This window comes from Pinus tabuliformis, chromosome 7 (genome assembly GCF_031772625.1).
Source record: "Pinus tabuliformis cultivar Carrire ecotype Pingquan chromosome 7, CPIR1, whole genome shotgun sequence".
NCBI classification, from domain to species: Eukaryota; Viridiplantae; Streptophyta; class Pinopsida; order Pinales; family Pinaceae; genus Pinus; species Pinus tabuliformis.
Window position 1 is genome coordinate 1,317,145,105 of NC_142293.1, and position 26,360 is coordinate 1,317,171,464.

The 26,360-nt window shown below is 36.8% G+C and overlaps 1 protein-coding gene across 1 annotated transcript; it reads left to right on the top strand.

The window, feature by feature from the left end:
- The first annotated feature begins 23,891 nt into the window (after window positions 1-23,891).
- LOC149252406 (uncharacterized) lies at window positions 23,892-26,122 on the top strand. The gene is made up of 2 exons (XM_089454139.1): window positions 23,892-25,176; window positions 25,473-26,122. The coding sequence occupies exons 1-2, from the start codon at window positions 23,892-23,894 to the stop codon at window positions 26,120-26,122; spliced, it is 1,935 nt and encodes a 644-aa protein (XP_089310265.1).
- Window positions 26,123-26,360: the final 238 nt, after the last annotated feature.

Here is a 26,360-nt window from a genome sequence, read left to right on the forward strand (position 1 = left end):
GTAGTTTTGATCTGCTACCACCTCCTACGTTTACTGGTGAATATTTTGAATTTTGGGTTATCAAAATACTAACTTTTCTTCGAGCTAAAGAGTTAATTGAGTACGGATATGACTACACCTGGGTAGGAAGATCGAATGCGCTGGCGATGGCGATTTGAACCTGAACTTCCCGCGCCCGTCGTTTGGCCCTGCTCCAGGCCCGCTGCTATCTGCGCCCCCTGGGCCCTTTCAGGCTTCCTCCGTCCCTCGGGCCTCCTGCCCGGCCCCAGCGCTGGGGTCCTCCCCTTCTGCCTCGATTCTTTTTCTGAAGCGCCTGCACTCTGGCTCCTCACCGCCTCAATGGCTGGGTCTGATCCCCCTCCACCAGATCTGGAAGACTATGAAAAGCTGTTTGCATCTCTTATCCCTGAGAATGCATCAACAAGAATCCGTCCATCTGCGACAAAGTTCGTCAAGAAATTGGATGAAATCCCTGAAGTTTCTCTTCCTCCTTCCCTCCCGAGGAAGGCAACAATCGCCTTAGCTGAAAGAGGCCTTGTTGGCCAGTTCACTGGCCTCTGGCCCTCACCCAGATCAGTCCAAAAATGGGTAGAATGCAACTGGAACGCGATGATACAAGGAAAAATAGCTATCAGATTCTGTGGAAGGGGCTTCTACACCTTCCTGTTTGAATCAAAAGAGGATAGGAACCTCATCTTTAGAAATGGCCCTTATTTCATGGACTCAAGAGGCCTCTATCTGAACAGATGGTCTCCAGACTTCGATCCGGAAATGGACATCCCAAACGCAGTCCCGGTTTGGGTTCACCTGCCTCATCTGCCGCTTCACTGCTGGGGAGATGAATCAGTAAAGGCTATTGGGAACGCAGTCAGCAAATACATTGACAGATCTGAGCCAAAGGAGAACATGCATGCGTGTGCAAGGATATGCGTTGAAGTCGATCTCGGGAAAGGCCTGCCGGAAGCCATCAAGATCAAGGTAGACCAATGGACACACATCCAACAGCTAGACTACGAGCAGCTGCCCTTCAAATGCAAGGTATGTCACGAATATGGACACTTCGCAAATAGATGTAGCAAGTCAAAATTAAATGAGTCTAATGGTAATGCAGAAATCTCTGAAGGTTCCTGGGAACAAGTTAAAAAGAAAAAATCCACCCCCTCCCAAGGACCAAGCTCCAAGCCCCTTCCGGAAATCCCCTCCCCTCCTCCTCCTCCCCCCTCCAGTTCAGCCCCTCCCTTCCCCTCTTCCTCTAACCCTTTTGAATCCCTGTCAGTTGAAGATCCCATATCCCCCCCCTCCCCCCGAGACACTGCCCTCGCAGTCATCTCCTCCCCCTCGAAACCCCCGCCCTCACCCCCCCCAACCATTGAGCGAATACTCACTCGAAATAAATCGAAAGAAGCGAGCCTCTCCTCTGACCCTCCGAGAAAAGCAGGCAGGAAGTCAAACAAAGAAATCAGAGATGAAACAACAGCGAAAGAAATGGCCACCGGAACCCAGCAACCAATGGACACATATCTAGACAGACAAAAAGGAAGTGGAGAAAAACTAAAGGAGAGGAGCGGGAACCAATTAAAAATTGGTAAATGATGATAGTGGTCTCTTGGAATTGCAGGGGGTTGGGCTCCTCCTTAAAAGCAAACGCAGTCCGGGATATAATTAATCAGGAGCAACCAGACCTTCTCCTCATCCAGGAGACCAAAATTTCTGAGCACGATTTCCAAAAGCATATCAAAAGATACAAAAACTTTACAGGTACAGCAATTGGTGCAGCAGGTGCATCAGGAGGTATAGGAACTCTATGGAATAAGAACAAATGGGACCCCATCAATCTAAACTCTTGCAATTGGTGGGTAAGATCAGATCTTAAAAACAAAATTTCAAAAGAAATTTACACTATATATAACATCTATGCTCCGAATCACTACAGGGATAAAGCTCTCTGCTGGGATTCATTAACCTCAGATTTACAGTCCGCTCAAGACAGGAACATTTTACTGGGAGGAGATCTGAATCTAATAAGAAATGCTGAGGAAAAACTAGGTGGGAACTTCCACGCGGACCCTTCAAGAGATTCGCTGGAATCAATAATCCAGAACCACAATCTGATTGACATTCCTCCTTATAACGGGAAATTTACGTGGAGCAACAAAAGAATCGGCATCCACAACATCAAAGAGAGATTAGACAGAATTCTTGTTCATGAAAGAATTGTTGCAGGCTTTTCCTCTATCAAAACTAAAATTATTCAAGCCTCGGCCTCAGACCATAAACCAGTGGTCATGATGCTGGACAAGGGAAGAAATCTGGGGCCTCTCCCCTTTAAATACAATAAAACCTGGGACGCTAAAGAAGACTTCCGCAACCTTATTCAAGATCAGTGGGCTAAGGAAGTCATTGGCTCGCCCCATTACATCTGGGAAACCAAACTAAAGTCTCTAAGAACAGCCATAAAGCAGTGGGCAAGAGAAAACGCAGCTATGGAAAATAAAAATAAAAACAGATCTTCATAAGCAGTTGGAGCAGTGGAACCAGGAAAAAGAGAATACTCAATACACAAAGGAGGACCAAATACAAGAAAATGAAATGTACAGGGACCTTTATAGACAAAACAGAGTGGAGGAAGAAGAACAAAGGCAGAAATCGAGGTGTTTATGGCTAAAGGCTGGAGATAAAAACACCTCCTTCTTCCACAACAATGTAAAGCTCAGACGCGCCGGAAATCAAATCGACAAAATCGTGGCAGAGGGGAAAGAGATCAGTGAGCAAGAAGAAATCAAAGAGGCAGCACTCAGACATTTCCAATCTTTATTATCAGCAGGCCCCCAGTCTTCGGACAACACGGACTTCCTCAGACCAATTGAGAGCAAAATTTCAGATTTGCAAAACAGCGAATTAGACAAGGACGTTTCAGAGGAGGAAATCAGGATGGCAACCTTCAGCATGCAACCGGACAAGGCCCCGGGTCCAGACGGTTTCACTGTTGCCTTCTTCAGAAATCACTGGGACACAATAAAAAAAGACTATGTAAGGATGGTAAAAAATGTTTTCAAAAACTGCAAGATGGGGGAAAATACTAAATCCTCACACCTCGCCCTCATTCCCAAGGACATTAATCCCCTCTCCTTTGATCGGTTTAGGCCCATTTCCCTATGCAATGTTTCTTACAAGATAGTCACTAAAATTCTAGCCAACAGGCTTAAAAAGCTCCTCCCTAACCTCATTTCTGAGAACCAAGGGGGATTTGTCCCTCATAGACAAATCACGGACAACGTCATTTTGATTCAGGAGGCAATCCACAGCAGCATCAACAGGAAAGAAAGAGGTATGATCATCAAATTAGACATGGCAAATGCATTTGACAGGGTGGATCATCACTTCCTGACAGAAGTCCTCAGAAAATTCGGGATCTCCAACAAATTCATAAGCATCATTATGGAGTGCATCTCTAACCCCTGGACTGCTCCCCTGATCAATGGTCGTCCGAGCAGCTACTTCAGAAGCTCTAGGGGACTGAGGCAAGGCTGCCCTCTCTCTCCTTTTTTATACATCATAATGGCGGAAACCTTGAGCATTCATCTAGAAAAACTACGCAAGCAAAAGGAGATCACCGGGATCAGTATAGAAAGAGGGATTAAAGAAATTAATCATTCGCTTTTTGCGGATGACACCTTACTAATTGGGGGAGCCTCAAGTTTGATGGCAAAAAGATTCAAGAAAATTTTGGATGCCTTCCTAGCAGCTTCAGGGGGAAAGCTAAACAATAAAAAATGTAAGATATACACTTGGAATACCTCTTTCCAAATCATGCAAAGAATTTCCTTGATTTTGGACATTCCAGTGCAAAGAAACTGGAGCCACTTTTCTTATCTGGGTCTGCCCTTAGCAAAAGAAACAGTCAAGTCTGAAATTTGGGTAAAGCACATAGAAAAAATGAGAGGACTCCTTCAAAGCTGGGGGTTATCTTGGCTAAATTTGGCTGGCAGAACTACCCTCATCAAGGCCATTCTCTCCGCTCTTCCCATCTATCAATATGCAGTAACCTTGGCCCCTGCCAGCACCCATAAGCATATGGAACTAATTATGAGAAGCTTCCTCTGGCAGGGAGGGAAGCAAGATTCAAAAAAATTCAGCCTTGTCAGATGGGATCAAGTTATTCTCCCTTTCGAAAAAGGAGGCCTAGCCATTAAAATCCCGAGCCTCTCCAATAGAGCTATGGGTTTCAAACTGATCTGGAGAATGCTTATAGGAAAAGGCTCCTGGTGGGTGGAAGCTATGAAAAGAAAGTACCTCAATGGTCCGAACTCTAATATCCTCTCCGAAACAATTACTGAAAGACCGTGCACTCCTGTTTGGAAGCTCATCAAAAAAGTCCTCCCTCAATTCAGAAACCACATTTCAAAAGTGCCTGGCAATGGTAAGGAAATAAATCTTTGGTCTGATAGAATCATGGGAGTAAATCCAAGAAACCTTATTCAGAACTTCAGACCCCTGCAAACCTGGATGGAAGCAAAAAATCTGACCTCTCTATTTGACATTTCCATATGGGATCACAATAGTTGGCATGATTGGAAGGGCCTCCTTATCCCAAATGCTCTCAGGGATCTTTGGACCGATCTTAAAACCTCTCTCTCAGGTTCTGCCCCCACAAACAAAGTGATCGACGACAGGTACATTTGGGACCCCAGCGGAGGAAACTTTACTGTTAAAGAGGGATATAAACTTCTTCAGGCAAACACAACAACAGGTAAATGGAATCTATATGCAGCAGTGTGGAAATCAGAGTGTCTGCCAAAGATCAAATTCTTCAACTGGACACTCCTTAAAGGCAAGATACTCACAGCCGAGAATCTCAGGAAAAAAGGGATACTTGGCCCCTCAATCTGCTGCCTTTGCCGTGCTGAGGAGGAAAGCAGTCATCACCTCTTCTTTGACTGCCCCTTCGCTCAAAGCTGTTGGACCCAGCTCATCAGTCCTCTGAAAATAAGAGAGACCTTTGACCAGCTTCCCTCTTTACAAAAAAATTGGGAGAAATGCTATCCTTTTCCCAAGAAAACCAAGAACTCCATCATCCGCCTGTGGAAATGCATCCCAGCAACGCTCTGCTGGCAAATCTGGCTCACCCAGAACAACTATATCTTCAACAACCAGAAGCCAAATCCAGCTCGCATCTTGGCAAAAACTATGGCGCTCATATCTGAAACAATAAGTGCCAACACTGTCTTCCTCCCAGATCGATCCAGTTGGCACAAAGATGAGAAGGACTGGTTCAACAAATTTTGTCTCAGTTATGCTAAGCACAAGCAAACCCACCCCACAGCAGACAAGAGAGGGAATAATTGGAAGCTCAGAGGCACCAAGGAAGACATAAGACAATGGATTCTAGATCAAAATCGAACCACTCTACATTTTGATGGGGCCTCTAAAAATAATCCGGGGAAAGCCGGGGCAGGGGGAATTATAAAGGATCAGCATGGCAAAGTTCTTCTAACCTACGAATGGGGTCTGGGCCAAATGTCAAACAACATGGCCGAGGCTTACAGCCTCCTCCTAGGCACTACCATTCTGAAACGGATGAGAATCCAGAATTCAATCATCCTGGGAGACTCAGCTATCGTCATTGCAGCTATGGCTTCAGGGGGAGATTTCAAAAAAGCGGCCCTCAACAATCTAAAATCAAGAATTATGGACAACATCAGGCATTTGGGGGACATTACATTCAAGCACGTTCTAAGGGACAACAACTCAGAAGCTGACTCATTTGCCACAAGGGCATCCAACAGGCCTACTGGACAAGCCAGAGAAAATGATTACACCTATGACAAGCCGATCCCGTAGCTGGTTCCATCACTCTCCAAAAACTCTGAAATTCAGTCATCCCAGCAATCATAACATTCCTCCTGCTCGCTATTCTAAGCTTGTCAAGCCGCCTCCAGCCCGCATTCTCTCTGACACCGAGCCCCTCATCACCTTGAATAACGCAAACGATATCTCTGTTGTCAACATGAACAGGTACGGGACCAAGAATTCTCAGTTTTCTCGTGACACCTCCGAGCAGAAGGTAGGCCTCCGTCGCATCATAATCCTCATCGACTGCAAAAAAAATTTAAAGTCTGATCTTAAGATCAGCCAAATCCCAGAGTATCTCTCGGCAGAACAGCTGGTTCAGCCTCTCACTCAGCTTTATAAGTATCAGAGTTCCCCTCTCTCAGCTCATCTCAGAATTTCAATCCCTCAACTGCATAAGAGTAAAGGATCGCCCCTCCTTAATCAGTCTTTGGACAGTATCAGAGGCCGCATTACGTTCAGCTTAGTCGGAAGGCCGCTCTCAATCGATCTCAGGGGTAATTTTTGCAATTTTAACGTTCTGTTAAATTTTCCAGCTAACAGCTCTGTTTTCTTGTTTCAGCGCCATCTTCCTTCAGCTCCCTTCAGTACTCCGATTTCACCTGTTCCGCAGCTCATCTCTCATCTCACAGCCTCCCTCAACGCAGTTTCAGTTCTCTCCCCGATCTGCGCCCCCTTCCTGTTCTCCCCTTCATCCCTTCCCCTTTCCTTTTGCTCCCCCTGTTCTTTCTCTTCGTTAATATCTTCTAAAGCTCCCTCCATCCGAGTCTCAGAAATGGCCGAGATCCCAGAAGATCGTGACCCAGCTGTAAATCCTCTGGAGCGCGTTATTACAAACAGTGAATGTACCTTATGCAAAGCCCACTACTTTATGATAGCAAGATTTGTTAAGCACTTCAACGAACTCAAGGAGGAATTCCATGCGGACAGAAATTCCAAAAGGAAAAAACTTGAGAAGCAGAAAGCGGAGATTGAAAGTCTCAAGGAGAAGTGCAACCATATGGAAGAAGCAATTGCGCATATCAGTTCAATAACCCAGAGCATGCAAGCAGAGACCTCGACAAAAGTCAGCAGGCTTGTTTGTACGGCAATATAGCCGCTATCTTTTTCAAACTGTTTTTCTTAACTCCACCAACAAGGATCAAGGGTCTGCACACCCATTTTGGATCCTTCCTTCTCAGCTTTCCATACAATATGTAACAGGCTTTGCCTTTTGAAGTTTTTATAATACACAAGTAATCGATCTCGTTAAAAAAAAAAAGAGTTAATTGAGTACTAATCTAATAACCCATATGATGAAGTATTTGATGCTTTAGAATTGGATTTTATAAAATATGTATTAGATGAGAAGTTTTTGTGCAAGGTAGAAAAACCTACAACTTCCAAGGAAGCGTTGAAGATCCACATGCTCCGCCTGCAGTCACATTAATAGATACATATATCATCCCTCGTACACAAAATGATAGGATAATAGTAATAATATAGATTTGTGTGCATTGATGCATGCATTTACCTTCAGTTCCGAGGCCATCTGCACTGCGATAGTATGTGGCTCTTGATGTTATTAACATTAATATTGATAAATAGGAATAATAATATTTATTTTCTAATAATTAATAATATAAATATTAATAAAATTTAAAAAATTTATCCACTTTAACACTATAATTAAAATTATTGATTAAAAATATTAATAATGTGAATAATATTGTTAATATAAAATTATTAAAATTATTATTAATAATTAATAATAATTGCATTTTAATATTTACATAATATTAAATCTTTAATTAATATAATAATCTAATCTATTCAAAACAACAGGTTATGGAGGTAGCATTAAAATTTAAATTAGGTTTAATGTGTATATTGTTACAATATTGGGTTTATAGTAAAGTTTAAGTTAGATTTAAAAATAATATAATAATAATAATAATAACAAAAACAACACTATTAATTATTATGTAATATTAATACTAATAAATATCAATATAAATAATGAAAATAATTTAGTTTTTTGGGTTTGTAATTTAATCTTTTGGGCTTATAATAGTAATAATCCCTTGAGTCAAAATATTAATTTTTAGGGTTTATTAATCCCTTGGGTTTTTAATATTGAGCCCTTGGATTTGTTGATCGCTTAGGTTTGATGATCGCTTGGGTTTACTAAATCTTTGGGTTTATAATATTAAATGCTTGGGTTTATTAGTCACTTGGATTTATAAGATTAACAGTTTATTGGGTTTATAATTTAATTACATTGTCACAAAGATTTGTCAATATTAAAAACAACGATGGTGGAATGTCACATTGTGACAAAGGTTGTCTCAATATGAAAATGAATCGTGGTCAACCATCTTTATTTTAGGGTTTGTAATATTTATCTTCACGTTTATATATGTTGGGTTTATAATATTGATCCGTTCGATTTAATATTATTCCCTTGGGTTTATATACCTTAGCATTTAAAATATTGGTTCCTAGGATTTATTAGTCCGTGGCGTTTTTAATATTGATCCCCTAGGTTTGTTGATCCCTTAGGTTTATACTATTTATCCATTGGACTTATAATACGTATCCCTTAGTTTTATAATATTTATCCCTTACGCTTACTAAATGCTTGGGTTTATAATATTAAACCCTTGTGTTTGTTAGTCCCTTGACTTTATAATATTAATAATTTCTTGGGTTTATAATTTAATTGCTTGTGTTTATAATATTAATAATCATTTGGGTTTATTAATCCCTTGAGTTTTTAATATTGATCTCTTGGGTTTGTTGATCCCTTAGGTTTAAAATATTTATCCCTTAGGTATATTTATCCATTGGGTTTATGATATTTATCCCTTGGGCTTACTAATTCCTAGGGTTTATAGTATTAAACCCTTAGGTTTATTAATCCCTTTTGTTTATAATATTAATAATTTCTTGGATTTATAATTTAATCACACTGTGACAAAGTTTTGTGAATATGAAAATCAACCATGGTGGAATGTCACATTGTGACAAAGATTGTCTCAATATGAAAATGGACCATGGTCAACCATGTTTATTTTAGGGTTTGTAATATTTATCTTAACGTTTATATATGTTGGGTTTATAATATTAATCCCTTGGGTTTAATATAATTCCCTTGGGTTTATATACCTTGGTGTTTAAATTATTGATTCCTAGGACTTATTAGTGGTTTACATTTTTAATATTTATCCTCTCGGTTTGTTGTTACCTTATGTTTATAATATTTATCCCTTGGGTTTATAATATTAAACCCTTGGGTTTATTAGTCCCTTGAGTTTATAATATTAATAATTTATTGGGTTTATAATTTAATCTCTTGCGTTTATAATATTAATAATCACTAGGGTTTATTAATCCCTTGAGTTTTTAATATTGATCCCTTGGGTTTGTTGATCCCCTACATTTAAAATATTTATCCCTTCAGTTTTTTTTTTCTTTCTTTCTATATAGTACTACCTAAGCACCCACCGAGGATTTGAACTGGTGACCTATCGCAAGGAGTGCCTTAACAATACACCCATTCACCATCAATCCAAAACCCCGTGGGCATCCCTTCAATTTATGTTATATATCCCTTGGGTTTACTATTTCCTAGGGTTTATAAATTAATCCCTTAAGTTTATAATATTGGCAATCCTCTTAGTTTATTAATCCCTTGAGTTTTAATATTGGTCCATTGGGTTTATTGCTCTATTAGTTTTGAAATATTTATCCCTTAAGCCTATAATATTTATCCCTTAGGTTTATAATATTTATCCCTTTAGTTTACTCATGCCTAGGGTTTATAATATTAAACCCTTGGGTTTATAATATTAATAATTCGATGGGTTTATAATTTAATCCCTTGAGTTAAAAATATTAATTCTGAGGTTTTATTAATCCTTAAAGTTTTTAATATTGATCCATTGTGTTTGTTAGTCCGTTACGTTGTTCAAATATTTATTCCTTATATATATATATATATATATATATATATATATATATATATATATATATATATATATATCTTAAGCTTATGATATTTATCCCTTGGGTTTACTAATTCTTAGGGTTATAATATTAACTCATTTGGTTTATTAGTACCTTGGGTTTATAATATTAATAATTCATTGGATTTATAATTTAATTCCTTAGGTTCATAATATTAATAACCCCTTAGGTTTATTAATCCCTTGAGTTATTAATGTTGATCCCTTGGGGTTGTTGATCCATTAGGTTTAAAATATTTATCTCTTATAAATATTTATCCCTTAGGTTTATAATATTATAATTTTTTCTGTTTATAATTTAATAACATTGTCACAAAGATTTGTCAATATGAAAATCAACCATCATGGAACGGTGCATTGTGACAAAAGTTGTCTCAATATGAAAATGGACCATGGTCAACCATGTTTATTTTAGGGTCTGTAATATTTATCTTGTGGTTTATATATGTTGGGTTATAATATTAATCCCTTGGGTTTAATATTATTCCATTGATTTTATATACCTTTACATTTAATATATTGATTCATAGGATTTATTAGTCCCTTGCATTTTTAATATTGATCCCCTCAGTTTGTTGATTCCTTAGGTTTAGAATATTTATCTGTTGGGTTTATAATATTTATCCCTTAGGTTTATAATATTTATCCATTGCGTTTACTAAATCCTTGAGTTTATAATATTAAACTCTTGGGTTTATAATATTAATAATTTATTGGGTTTATGATTTAATCTCTTGTGTTTATAATAATAATAATAATAATCACTTGGGTATATTAATCCCTTGAGTTTTTAATATTTATCCCTTCGGTTTGTTCACCCCTTAGGTTTAAAATAGTTAGCCTTTAGGTTTATGATATATATCCCTTAGGTTTACTAATTCCTAGGGTTTATAATATTAAACCCTTGGGTTTATAATATTATTAATTCTTTGGGTTTATAATTTAATCCCTTGGGTTTATAATATTGACAATCTCTTGGCTTTATTAATCCCTTGAGTTTTTAATAATGACCCATTGAGTTTGTTGATCTCTTAGGTTTAAAATATTTATCCCTTAAGTTTATAATATTTATCCCTTAGGTTTATAATATTTATCCCTTTGGTTTACTAATTCCTAGGGTTTATAATATTAAACCCTTGGGTTTATAATATTAATAATTCACTCAGTTTATAATTTAATCCCTTGTGTTTATTAATCCCTTGAGTTAAAAATATTAATTCCTAGGGTTTATTAATCCTTGGAGTTTTTAACATTGATCCATTGGGTTTGTTGGTCCCTTAGGCTTAAAATATTTATCCCTTATGTATATATATCCCTTAGGTTTATGATATTTATCCCTTGGGTTTATGATATTTATCCGTTGGGTTTATAATTTAATCCCTTGGGTTTATAATATTAATAATCCCTTAAGTTTATTAATCCTTTGAGTTACTAATATTGATTCATTGGGATTATCGATCCCATAGGTTTAAAATACTTAACCCTTAGGTTTATATTATTTATCCATTAGATTTATATTATTTATCCTTTGGGTTTATAATATTTATCTCTTGGGTTTACTAAATTGTTGAGTTTATAATATTAAACCCTTAGGTTATTTAATCCCTTAGATTTATAATATTTATAATTTCTTCAGTTTATAATTTAATCACATTCTCACAAAGATTTGTCAATATGAAAGTCAACCGTGATGGAACATCTCATTGTGACAAAGGTTATCTCAATATGAAAATGGAACATGGTCAACCATGTTTATCTTAGGGTTTATAATATTTATCTTAGCATTTATATATGTTGGGTTTATAATAGCAATCCCTTAGGTTTAATATTATTCCCTCGGGTTTATATACGTTGTGGTTTATAACATTAATCCCTTGAGTTTTCTCATTCTTTGGGTTGGTAATATTAATCCCCTAGGTTTATAATATTGATAATCATGTGGGTTTATCAATCCTTTGGGTTTAAAATATTAATTCCCAAGCTTTATTAATCTCTTGTGTTTTTAATATTGATCTCCTAAGTTTGTTGATCCCTTGGGTTTATAATATTTATCCTTTGGGTTTGCGAAATCCTTGGGTTTATAATATTAAACCACTGGGTTTATTAGTCCCTTGGGATTATAATATTAATAATTTCTTGGGTTTATAATCTAATCCCTTTTGTTTATAATATTAATAATCACTTGGGTTTATTAATCCCTTGAGTTTTGAATATTGATCCCTTAGGTTTGAAATATTTATCCCTTATTTTTATTTATACCTTAACTTTATAATATTAATTGCTTGGATTTATTAATTCCTGGGGTTTATAATATTAAACCCTTGGATTTTTTAGTTCCTTGAGTTTATAATATTAATAATTCTTTGGGTTTATAATTTAATTCCTTGGGTTTATAATTTTAATCATCCCTGGGTTTATTAATCTGTTGAGTATTTTATGGCGATCTATTGGGTTTGTTGATTCCTTAGGATTAAAATATTTATCCCTTATGTATATTGAACCCTTAGGTTTATAATATTTTTCCCTTGGGTTTAGTAATTTCTAGGATTTATAATATTAAACCCTTGGGTTTATAACTCCCTTGGGTTTATTATTCCCTTGGGTTTATAATATTAATAATTCATTGGGACTATAATTTAATCCCTTGGTTTTATTAATACCTCGAGTTAAAGATATCAATTTCTAGGGTTTATTAATCCCTTGAGTTTTTAATATTGATCCATTGGGTTTGTTAATCCCTTATGTTTAAAATATTTGTTCCTTTTGTATATTTATCCATTAGGTTTGTATATTATTTATTCCTTAAGTTTATAATATTTATCCCTTAAGTTTATAATATTTATCCCTTAGTTTTATAATATTTATCCCTTGGGTTTACTAATTCTTAGAGTTTATAATATTTAACCCTTGAGTTCATCAGTGCCTTGGGTTTATAATATTAATAATTCTTTGGGTTTATAATTTAAACCCTTGAGCTTATTAATCTCTTGAGTTAAAAATAGTAATTCCTAGGGTTTATAATATTAATAATCCCTTGGTTTTATTAATCCATTGAATTAAAAATATTAATTCCTATGGTTTATTAATCCATTCATTTTTTAATATTGATCGCTTAGTTTTAAATATTTGGGTTTATTAGTCCATTCAGTTTATAATGTTAATAATTTCTTGGCTTTATTATTTAATCCATTGGTTTAATAATATTAATAATTTCTTTGGTTTATAATTTAATCTCTTGAATTTATAATATTAATAATCCTCGAGGTTTATAATATAATCCCTTGGGTTTATAATATTAATAATTTGTTTGTTTTATAATTTAATTTCTTGAGTTTATGATATTAAAAATCTCTTAGGTTTATTAATCTCTTGAGTTAAACATATTAATTCCTAGGGTTTATTAATCCCTTGGGTTTTTAATATTGATCGCTTAGGTTTAAACCGTTGGGTTTATTAGTCCCTTGTGTTTATAATATTAAACACTTTAGTTTATTATTCCCTTGGGTTTATAATATTAATAATCCCGTGAGTTTATTAATCCCTTGAGTTAAAAATATTAATTCCTAGGGTTTATTAATCACTTGGGATTTTAATATTGATCCCTTAGGTTTGTTGATCCATTAGGTTTATAATATTTATCCCTTGAGTTTAATAATCCACTGGGTATATAATTTTAATAATCTCATGAGTTTGTTAATCCCTTGGGTTTAAAATGTTAATTCATACCCTTTATTTTTTTGCTGAAGCAAGTGATTATCCTTCTATTTCCATCGACCAAAAGAAGTATTACAATATATACATAACACCAGACTAAAACAAGGACTCCGTAGCTATCCAGGCCATTCGGCCATGAAAATAACCTTCCAAACTAACTAAAGGACCATCTATTCTCACAAATGGTGCTCTCGGTTAACCGATAACTCCCCATCAAACTCCACAGTCTCTTCAACATAAACTTACCAAGTTTGAACATACAAGTGGTCCCACAAAAAAGCACAAATAAATCTGACCATTGAATCCAGCTATGCAAATGAACAGCTCGAAGAAATATCAGAAAGCCAAGATGCTCGAGCCTTACGGCGCGATAGAGGGTGGTAAATCGTACCCTACCCTTGCTAAATGTCAAGAGCCTAGTGGAATCGCTCTCAAAGCGCCCAAACCACTTCCCATTTAAAATCATAGCGATCACCTGGAAACCGCTTGGAAACCGCTTTAGAGCCTGGATAGCCAGCCTGAAATAGGAAAACATGAGAATTTCTGTCGCCGGGAAGATCCAACCGTCCTTTCCCCAATAGCTTACTTTGGGACTCTCAACTGATGCAGCCATTGACTAATCGTAAAAACCCTGAGTTGTAATATGAAGGAAAACGAGACTGGTTAACTTACCCCAGAGGCAAGTGTAACCAATCAGAATTTGACCTTCTTCAAGGTACCAACCACGTAACTGTGTTTGAATTTGCATACTGAGCTTCATTCTGTGCCTTCCTTTCTTGCCCAATGTCTAAAAATTGCTCTGTCCTCTACTGCCTATTCATTGCAGAGAGCCTTTAATTTGCTCTACAGTGCCTCCAACCACTTCATCTCGATCCTGCTTTCTAAATTAATCACTCGTCGGTTGGTCAGTAAACCCGCTAGTTTATTGGCTTTCTGGCGAACATGATTGAAGCTAATAGTTTTGAGACTTAGGAGATGTTTTTGAATTCTTTGGTATACTTGTAATAGTCTCTAGTGTTTTGAGACCCTTTTTGGCACTTTTCCACAACTGATTCTCTTCACTGCCTTTATAGAGATCTCTGTGTCAGCTTCAATAATGACATTTGAGCTGTGATTTAAGATAAGAAACTCTAGACACTGTTCCAAAGCCATTAATTCAGCCATGTTATTGGTGGCTCTTCCTAAATGGTAGTGGAAAGTAAAGATTATATTTCCTTCTTCATCTCTTAACACCCCTCCATAACCTGTTGTACCAGGGTTGCTTTTTGAAGCACCATTAATATTGCATTTCAGATAACCTTTTGGTGGAGGTTGCCAGATCTCCTTTTCCATTTCCAAATCTCTTTCCTTTCTGTTAAGACCATAGTAAATGATCTCCTGCATGCCTAGATGCCTGAGAGATTTCAATTCACTCGGAGTGGGAGGGTTCTTGGGGTAAGTGCTCATAGTGGTGGAAACTGTCTCCTTAATCTATTTCAAGATCAGATCCATCAGGCGAAGAGGAGTAGTTTTTTCATCCTTGAAAATTCTTTTATTCCTTTCTTTCCAAACATTCTAGATAATGAAACTTGGCATAAAGGTCTAGGCCAAATTAAGGATCTCATACTCTGAAAAAAAAATTCTCCACTTATTCAAGGTATTAATGATGCTACCCTTATCTCTGTCTGTCTATTGGAAAATGGTGTAAAAAGAATCCCACAGCCAGGTGGTATAGGTGCAATTGTTGAGAATATGCTCCATTGTCTCCTCTTGAGCTTCACATAACTAACATTTAGAAGGTCCAATAACCCCCCTCTTCCTCATATTATCCCAAGTTAAAATTTTCTTGTGAAGAACTAACCACATAAAGAGCTTGATGTTCATCCACCCTTGGTGACTCCAAAGTTGTTGCCAGGATTTCACCAAAACACAGGAATCAAGGTTCAGGATAAATCTTTTTGGTTCCTTAATGTTGAAGGAACCTTCTTTATTGAGACCCCATCTTAATTGATCCTGCCCGTCAGTTACCAAGATCTTCCTCTGTTTCAACATAGTCATGAGTTCCTCTGCTTTTGTTTTGTTGGGACTGTCCTCTCTGCATTCTATATCTTTCCACTTTCTCCACTTTCCCGAGTCATGAGGAAGATTCCAAAAATATTTAACTTTTATTAAACCTTGGAACTCTGTTTCCTGCTTGAGGCTTATAAAGTCCTCTCATATTAGCATTGTTTCTTATTGCCATTTTTCTTCCCAGAAGAGAGCTAGATCTCCTACTTTGATTTTCCAGAAGTTGTTTTTTTGAACTAGGCTTTTGTTAGCCCAGGCTTCGTTCCAGATATAAAAGCCTTTTATGTTTCCCGACATTCTTATAAGATCATTTGTATGCCAGAAGCTAGCATATTTTCCTTTCCAGGTTTTCACCCATTGATCTTCTAGTTCTTTAACCCACCTCCACCAGAGCTTAACACCTAAAACATTACTTAGAATCTCCTGACCATCTAAGCCTAGACCTCCGTGACTTTTGGGTTTATAGATTTTGTCCCAAGAAGTAAGGACCCATTTCTTCCTTGTTTCCTCCTTTCCCTAAAGGAAGTCTCTTTGGATATTCCTAAATTGCTGTAAGACCCATTTGGGAGTTGGAAGGGTAGACAAAAGAATACTGGGATAGATTGCAAAACAACCTTTGTCAAAATCAACCTACCAGCAAGGTTCAGAGATTTGAAGGTCCATTTTTTGACTTTGTCTTGCATCTTGTTGAGCACTGGTTCCCAAATGCTTTTGTGCAATGGTTTAGCTGTAAGGGGAATTCCCAAATACTTTGAAGGGAGGGAATCCCTTTGAAAGCCCAAAATTCTGGAGATATTCCTCTGAATTGCAATGTTATTATTAAAGAAAAAAATCTTTGATTTGGAGAGATTAATTTCCATACCTGTAGCCAAGGCAAAGTCATTTAGGATTTGTTTGTATGCTGAAGCTTCTTTGACTGTGGAGATCCCCTACAACATGGTGTCATCCATAAATTGTTGGTGAGTCATTGCTTGACCATTCTCTGTTAATTGCAGTCCCTTGATCTTTCATGAGATTTTGGCTTGTTTAATGGATATGCCCAATCCTTCCATCATGAGGATAAAGAGAAAGGGGGAGAGTGGGTCTCCCTGCCTGAGTTCTCTGGAAGGAGTAAAGATCTCTGAGGGCAAGTCATTCACCAAAATAGAATAGCTAGAAGAAGTAACCAGAGCCATAACCCATCTGACCCAGTTGTGATCAAACCCAAAAGCAATAAGGACCTTTTTGATGTACATCCAGTTCACCTTGTCATACGCTTTAGCAATATCTAATTGCATGATCATACCGGCTTGCCTTTTGCTGGTAAGCGAATGAACAACCTCGTGGGCCTGAATAATGTTGTTTAGGATTTGTCTTCCTTCCACATAACTAGATTGTTCCCCTGAAATTAAAGAAGGAAGAAGAGGTTTGAGCCTGTTGGCCAAAATATTGGATATGATTTTATACACCACATTGCATAAAGCAATGGGTCTGTACTTGTCAAGAGTCAGGGCTGACTCCTGTTTTGGGATCAGGGAGATGAAGGATGTGTTGAGGGCTTTCAGAATGGTCTTGCTTCTTCTGGAATCCTCTACAACATTCAGAATATCCTGTTTGACAACATTCCAGCAGGCCTTGAAAAAATCTACATTAAAACCATCTGGACCTGGAGCTTTGCCATTCCACATGTCTTTAATGACCTCACTGATTTATTCTTTGGTAACTGGTTTATTCAGGTTAAAATTATCCTCTCTAGACACCATCTGAGGGATATTTTTTGTAATTTCCTTGATGCATTGTTCTCTGTCTAGATTACTTTCCTTGGTGATGCCTCTGAAATGGTGAACAAGCACAGCTTCGATATTCTTATGGGTGGTCTAAAGCTCCCCATTCTCATTCAATAATGAAGAGACTCTATTGTGCGCTCTATTGGCCATGGTGGATCTGTGGAAGAATATGGTATTTCGTTCCCCTTCTTTGAACCATTGAACTCGAGACTTTTGTCTCTAGAAGATTTAATCTTGTTTGCATAAATTCCCCCATTCTTGATTGTAATTATCAACTTGTTCACTCTTGACTTTATCAAAACCTTCTGTGATTAATGCTTGTTTTAGTTCCTGCAGTTTGATTTCCGCTGATTTTTTGTCTACGAAAATGTTGCCAAAATCCTTCTTGTTCCATTCTTTGAGTCTGAGTTTAATGTGCTTCAGTCTTTTATGAAGGAGGAACATTCTAGTGCCCTGGATTTGCAGATCTTCGGACCACCATTTTTCAATGTTGCTAATGAAATCTGTGTGGGAGAGCTAGATATTCTCAAATCTGAAGGGTCTATTTCTAGGTGAATCAATCCCCTTGATTTCTAGTTGAATCGGCCAGTGATCAGAGCCTCCAAAGGGGAGAACTCTAGCAGTTATTTCTTTATTTGTGAGCATCATCTCCTCTGAGATCAAAAATCTATCTAACTTGGAGGCGACCTAGGCTTCACCTCCTCTTTTGTTATTCCAAGTAAAAAGGTCGTTGTGCATTTCAGAGTCAACCAGTTTCATATCGTATATGAAGGATTGGAACGCTACTGAATCTTTACTTAGCATTCTGGTACCTCCTTTTTTTTCCGACAGAGATTTAATCATATTAAAATCTCCTCCCAAGACCCAAGGCATTTCTGCATGTCTGCTTTTGAGATTTACCAAGGATTCAAGAAATTTGAGTTTCTCATATATTCATTGAGGACCATAAACATTCGTAACCAGGAAGGTGTCCAACACTCCCACTGGTTGAATGATGACTGAAAAATAATTTCTCGATGCCTCCGCATCTGTTACGCTGACTTTTTGGGGATTCCATAAAGTGAGAATGCCCCCAGCTGTGTTCTCTGCTTTAACTTCTAGAAACTCAAATCTGTTATGCCATTTGCTATGTATTTGTTTTAGTTTTTGAATGGAGCATTTTGTTTCTTGAATGAAGATTATGTCTGGTGTTGCTATTTTCATTATGTTACTTATCATTCTTTGTTTCCTTTTACTACCTAGACCTCTGATATTCCAAGATATGAACGTCATGATTAAAGATTTGTAAAGGAGTAACTGGTTAGATCTTTCATCTTACCAGAATCTATCATTAGCTTTCTGCACTCCATCAAGAGCTCATTTTGTTTTTTCTTGCCCCTCTTCTTTCTTGGATTTCTAGTAGCTAATCTGGGAGTTGATTTCATTGTTTTCACCCCTCTTTGCTCCTGTTTGTGAATGTTTTTACCTTTACCCCGTTCTTTTCCCTGAGTTTTCCATAAAAACAGTTGTTGTATTCTTTTGCATTCTTCTGGAGGCAGTGAATCTGTTCCTCCTTTGGTTCCCTGCATCAAGAATCTGTTATGAAACCAGCTCAAGAAAAGATAGAAAAGATAGATCAACGCCTTAGAATTCAGCCTCTTCGAGGGGGCAACCTCCTTTACATTACATAAATGAAAAATTCTTTGATGATACAAATGAAAAGACCTCCTTTCTATATATAGGAGTCTAAGGGGTCATAACATAATCAAAGCCGACATAACAATAATAATGTAAGGGCACAATAATAACAATAGTCAGCTTCTATGTGGCACAATAATAACAATATGGGCACTACATGGGTACATCAATATAATAAGTGGGTTGTACTAATAATAATAAGGGGTTACACTAGTAGTATAGGGGCCTAACATGCCCCTCTCCTTCAAAAAGCATTGTCCTCAACGCTTCAGTAGTTCTTGATGCTTCTGTATAAAATTCTTGTCCTCCCATGTGGAATCTTCAACGGGTAAGTTCTTCCACTTGATGAGATACTCTGAAATTGATCGATTTCGTAGCTATCGGGTTCTTGTTTCTATGACTGCTCCAAGTTCCAATATGATTTTTCCTTCTTCTTCAATTTCTGGCAATATTGTTTGAATTGGGATCTTTTGCAACTTTCGAATAAGTGGCCATACTTCTTCGTCCTTATTCCATTCATCCCTTGCTTCATTTATCCAATCTGGTTGGATAATAGAAATAGCAGAAAGCAATGCTTTCACATCCTCATCCTTGAAGAGTCTTCCCATTCGGTAAGGTCGCCATTTTTAAGTGCATGTAGTATTGCCAACATTTCCTTCTCATAAATAGCTTGCTTGAGATGTAGCGGTAAAAATACCCAATCACCTACATCAAAACATTTTTCACTACGATGTTGATCTACTTGTTGTTTCGTTTTATTTTGCACCGAAGTGGCGTTATCCTTTAAAATTTGGAGAACTTGTTGTTGATGCTCAATGTGATCTTTCACTGCTTGAACCTTTTTCTTCTTGATATGTCCTTCTATCTCTAGAGTTTGAGGAGTGGTAATTTCTTCCAATCCTTTACAAGATATGGTCAGATTCATTTCTTGATGCTCGATGTGATCTTTCACTTCTTGAACATTTTTCTTCTTGATATGTCCTTCTATCTTGATAGTTTGAGGAGTGGTAATTTCAACCAATGAATTACAGGATATGGTTGGATTCATTTCTTCTTTATCGATGTGATGTTTCACTTCTTTCACCTTTTTCTTCTTGATATGTCCTTCTATCTTGAGAGTTTGAGGAGTGGTAATTCTTGCCAATGCTTTACAAGATATGCTCTGATTCATTTCTTCTTTCTTTGGGGTGGGGTCCTGGCGTATATCTTTTTCTTTTGATGTTTCTTGATCCTTTTCTTCCTCCTCTTCATATTCTATGTAAAATAATTTCTTCTCAGCACACTTATGACCTTTAGTGCATTTGCTATCACAATTGTAACAAAGCCCTTTTTCTCTTTTTTCTTCCAATTGTTGTGCTGTAACCCTTGTAGGTTCTAGAAGGCTAGGAGAAACAACACTTCCATCTTTATAGTTGTGAGGGGTATGCTTCCTGGTTTCCATAATTTTTCTTTCCAATATGTCACAAAGCCCTTTTACTCTTTCCAATTGTTGTGGTGTTGCTCTAAAGAAGGTGTTGCTCTTTGTATCCTCATAATGTGCTATCATTTCCTCCGTGAAAATTGACCACGTAACAATTTGTTTACGAGAACAAATCCCTTCATACCATAAAAATTGATCCGGTTCTAAATATGAAGATGCAATATATACCTTTTGTAACAGTGGTACACCATGTAGATCAAAATATTGCTCCATCTGAAGTATCCAATTTACCGGATCCTTGCCATCAAACTTCCTCATCTTGTTTTTTTCTTGATTTTAGGGGCTCGATCTTGAAATGACTCTAACTTTGTACTTTCGGATCTTTAAGTTTTGAAATTGTGACCTGTACTAGCCCTCTGTGTCCTCTTTCCAATGCCACAAGTCTGACCCAAATTGGATTCTCCAAGGAAGAGTTATGCGAAATCTCCCACAGTGACTTGATTATAGACTAGTTCAGTAGAGCAAAATTGTACGACGTGCCACGAGTCACTGTTTCGACCTTTGGATCTAAAAACCACATACAAGAAACTACAGTCCGTCCTCTTTCTGTACCTTCTTACAAAATTTCAATCCGATCCCTAAAGAGAAAATTATGACGATTTTCCCCAGGTCACCTGTTTGGAATATAATTAAGGAGTCTGCAAAAATATCAACTTCCTCAGATCATATCTCCATAAATATAGCGCGAAAAGCTCTGAAATTTGGACCTGAGGTTCAGCGCGATTTCTTCTCAAATGGGTTTTCTTTGCAACTTCTGAAACGTCGCAGAAAAAAAGTTATAGCGAAAATGCCACGATGACTTGTTTGGAGCAGTGAAACCCTAGAATCCAAAGCTCTGATACCAAATGTTATGAAACCAGCTCAAGAAAAGATAAAAAAGATAGATCAACGCCTTAGAATTCAGCCTCTTCGAGGGGGCAACCTCCTTTACATTACATAAATGAACAATTCTTTGATGATACAAATGAAAATACCTTCTTTCTATATATAGGAGTCTAAGGGGTCATAACATAATCAGAGCCGACATAATAATAATAATGTAAGGGCACAATAATAACAATAGTCGGCTTCTATGTGGCACACTAGTAACAATATAGGCACTACATGGGTACATCAATATAATAAGTGGGTTGTACTAATAACAATAAGGGGTTACACTAGTAGTATAGGGGCCTAACAGAATCCTTCCAGATCTAGGTTTTCCTTGTCGATAATTTCTTGTAGTTCATGATCTTCCATATATGTTTCACTTTGGGTCATTTCCTGGTCTATCTCCATTTCTGTTTCACTTATCATCGCTTCTTTTAGAGAATCAATATCTAGAGATTGTATTTTATCCTCTTCTTTGTCTTTTTCATTAGCGCCTTTCTCCTGATATTGGTTTTCTCTTGTGATTTCTTCATTCTCTTCCAGCACTTGAAACTTGTTCTGATTTACCTTCAACCCCTAGTTGTGTTGTTGCTTTAGCCTCTTTTTTCCTCCTTTTCCTTTGCTTTCCACTTTCTGAAAGTTTTCTGAGTCCTTCATTGGATGGAGTTTATCTTTATTATCTGGTGTGTTTTTAATATTGATTCCTTGGGTTTGTTAATAATTTATGTCTATAATATCTATAGCTTGGGTTTACTAATTGATTGGGTTTATAATATTAAACTCTTGGGTTTATTAGCCACTTCGGTTTATAATATTTACAATTACATGTGCTTATTCATCCCTTGTGTTTAATTAATTGCTAGGGTTTATTAATCCATTTTGTTTATAATATTGATACCTTGGGTTTGTTGATTCCCTAGGTTTATAATTGTATTCTCTTGTGTTTACTAATTCCTTGGGTGTATAGTATTAAACCATTGAGTTTATTGGTGCTTTGGGTTTATAATATTAATAATTCCTTGAGTTTATAATTTAATCTTTTTGGTTTGAAATATTTACTCATAGAGTTTATTAATTATTTTGTTTTATTTTATAATATTAGTCTGTTAGAATTATGGATTGTTGGGTTTATAATATTAATAATCCCTTGGATTGATTAAACTATTATTATTAATAAGTAGTGGTATAATATTTTTTTAGTTTAATATATAATCTATATATATTTTATATTTTTAATTTATTTTAAGTAAATATATGAAAAATATTAACAAGTATATTAATAAATATATAATAACTATTCACCATTAGTGAGAGATAAATACACATTATACATAATAACAAAATAATTTTTTTCCTATGGAAAATTTGTAATTTCATTAGTAAAAGAAATTACATTAGATGGATATGCATATTCCGATATTTCTATTGATAAACACTGCATCTGTAGAGGCAATAAACATCAGCTACCCTATCCACACAAGGAAGTAGCCCAGACAGTGTCTGAAAAAGAGTCAAAATGATACAAAATAACAACAGAGTATATATTATCTTGTTCTGCGCAGGGAGATAATACCAAAAACATGAACAGTACCAAAACTATGGCCGCATATCAAATCAAAAACAGCTATGGAAATATGTACAAATTATATTCCAAAGTCCGATCATTAATTCAAAATGTCCATAAATGGCCCATGATAGAACTGGTGGTGTTCCCCATCAATCTGTTCGATGATCAGCTAGTTGCCTTGGTCCTAGATCGCGCCTTCTTTGGAAAGACGGTCGGCCTCTGTGTTCTGCTCCCTGCCAAGTTATCATGACCATTAGAATGTGCTTCATTTTCCCATGGCCTCCATGTGTAAATCTTAACGATTGCCAGAAGCATGTTTAAGCAGCTATAAAAAAACATGCATGATTGCCATGATAAAAATGAATCGTTGAAGTTGCTCCAGACCTTCAACTGAGACAAAAGGCTCATAACGCTTTTTGCAGGCATAGCCAACTGCACCACTCAGAAGCCGCCTCGAATATATATATATATATATATATATATATATATATATATAAGTTTAATATGCAGTGGGTATATGGTTAATATTCTCCAAATAAATATAAAAAATATATTGACAATTATATTCATAAATATATAATATTTATATATTCTTTTATGTGATTTCTACTGAAAGACTTTACTTAAATATATAATAATTAATTATGATAATCTAATGACAATAAATATATATTATTAATAGTAAGTAATTGTTATTATTATGTTATAGGTGGATTATATTATAATTTGAAATAAAATTTTATGTAATAACTAATGTTATATTAATATACAAAATAATTTTAATATAATAAATATAGTTATATAAATATAAAATAATATGACTATTATTGTTTATATAGTGAGAAATAATTAGCTTTTAATAAAATACATTTAATAGTTATGAATGTAATAATGCTTATGGGCATATATCAACCATGTCATCTCAGTTCTTCAAAGGGCAAAGGGGACTGAGACAAGGATGTCCTCTATCCCCATTGCTTTTTCTCCTTGTGGCAGAAGGGCTCAGCAGATTGATCTTGGAGGCAAGAAGAACAGGTTTGATAAAAGGTTTGGAAGTAGCTGTAAATATGTTCATCTCTCATCTCCTTTTTGTAGATGATATTTTATTATTTACAAACGGGAGCCTGAATGAATTGAAAGAACTAAAGAGTATTCTTAATCTGTTCATGAAAGCCACAGAAATGCAAATAAATTTCAAGAAGTCCCAACTAATAATGGAAGGTTTCAGCAGAAACGAATGTGCCCACATCACAGCTATTCTTCCTTTTGAGGTCTACAATTTGGAGACTTCTTTCAAGTATCTGGGATTCTGGCTGAAACCAAATTCTTATAAAAAGCAGGACTGGAATTGGCTGGTGGCCAAAATTGAAGCAAAAATCAATCACTGGAGTTTCAAGTGGTTATCTAGGGCAGGCAGATTGACTTTGGTAAATTCAGTTTTGCAAGCCATGCCAGTCTTTTGGGCAGCTTTGACTTGGATTCCAAAAGGGATCCTCCATAAGATAAAAAAGCTTTGCAGCAGGTTTCTTTGGTCTGGGTCCAAGGAGGATTCTGTTCTTCCCTGGGCAGCCTGGGATAAGATAGCTAGACCTAAAGATTGGGGTGGTTGGGGTATAAAGAATCTCAATGATTTCAGTATCTCACTGGCAGCTAAATCCGGTTGGAGACTCATAACCTCTGAGAATCTGTGGACAAGAGTAGTGAAGCGCAAGTATATAGATCCAGTTCCTCTGGAAGAATGGATCCGTAATCAAAATAAGAAAGGAAGGAATGTCTCAGTGGTTTGGAAGGCCACCACTGAAGCTTTTAAAGTTATAGAGCAAGGTTTGGCTTGGCAGGTGGGAAACGGTGAAAATGTAAGGATAGGCAGGGATCCCTGGGTGGGATGTAATGAACTCTTTGCTCTGTCCCCTGGGCTCATCAGACATCTGGATTCTAAAGGCATTGTCCATCTACATCAGATTGAGAAAATAGGGCAGTCTTCCATTTGGGGGCAAGCTTGGAAATCGGGAGAAGATCTTGAGATCAGTCCTCTTTGGCGGAATGAGTGGCAGATTTTCATTCAAGAATTATCAAGATCCAATGTAAGAATAAGAGATAGACCTGACCAGTTGGTCTGGGCCCATGCTGAATCAGGATCCTATTCCCCGAAAGCAGGTTACAATTTCTTAATGTCGAAAAAAGGATGGGAAGACCCAGGTTGGTGGGCAAAACCTTTGTGGAAATTAAAATGTCCCAAAAAAGCCAGACTATTTTTTTGGTGTGTACTAAAAAGAAGATTCCAACCTGGGACGTTCTCCAAGCAAGATTCAAACAAGGGCCTGGAAGATGTCCTCTATGTAAAGAGGACTCGGAGACCATTTTCCATCTTTTCATGGGATGCCCTTTCTTTAAAAAGGTGTGGGAGGAGGTTAAAAAATTATTGAAGAAACAACTAAGATGGGATGGGGGAACCATTTTGACTGCGTGGGAGCAGTGGTGGAACCATTTTTCAGAAGGGAACTTGAGGAATCTCCCTCCCATTATCTGCTGGGGAGTATGGATAGCCAGAAACAGAAGCCTCTTCAATGACAGTACTCCTTCAGCAGAAGCTATAGCCATTCAAAGCTCAGCTATTTTTTCCAGTATCCCTGAACCAGAGGATTCAAGGAAAAAGCCCCAGAGCCGGGAGGAACAAATAAGAGCAGGCATCCCGTGGGCCTATTTTGACGGGGCTTCACAGAACAACTCAGCTGGGGCAGGGATAATCATTCATTTAAACGAAGCTCACTCCTTAATGGCTTCAGTGGGTATTGGATCCGGATCTAATAATTATGCTGAACTATCAGCTCTAAAGCTTCTACTCTGTTGGCTTGTCCATAGGCACATCTTCGCAATTCAGATTTTTGGAGACTCCTTGAATGTAGTGAAGTGGGTAAATGGTAACAGTAGATGTCTTAATTACATGTTGAGACCACTTCTTGAAGAGATCTTGATATTAAAACAGTCATTTAATGCTTTTTCAATTGAACATATCTACAGGGATCGAAATGAAGCCGCGGATAAGCTTTCTAAAGATGGTCTGCAGCAGGCTGTGGGCAATTGGAAAATAACTGAAAAAGTGCATGATCAGATCCGTGTGTCGGATCTCCCTCCTTATACTTAAATGTCTCTCCTTATTTCTGCTGCTGTTTATTTCTCCTTCTGTATATAGCCGCATGTATCTTTTTGTTTGTAATGGACAAGTTAATGCTGGACACTATTAGCGATCTGCCCAATGTTTGCGGGCGTCTTTTTGTTGGTGGGCTGTTTTCCTTTCAAGGAGGCCCACGGAACTGTTCTGTTTTGGTCTAAGTCGTGGTCTGTAAATACAAAGACTGGCGCTTACGCTTGGATCCCAAAGG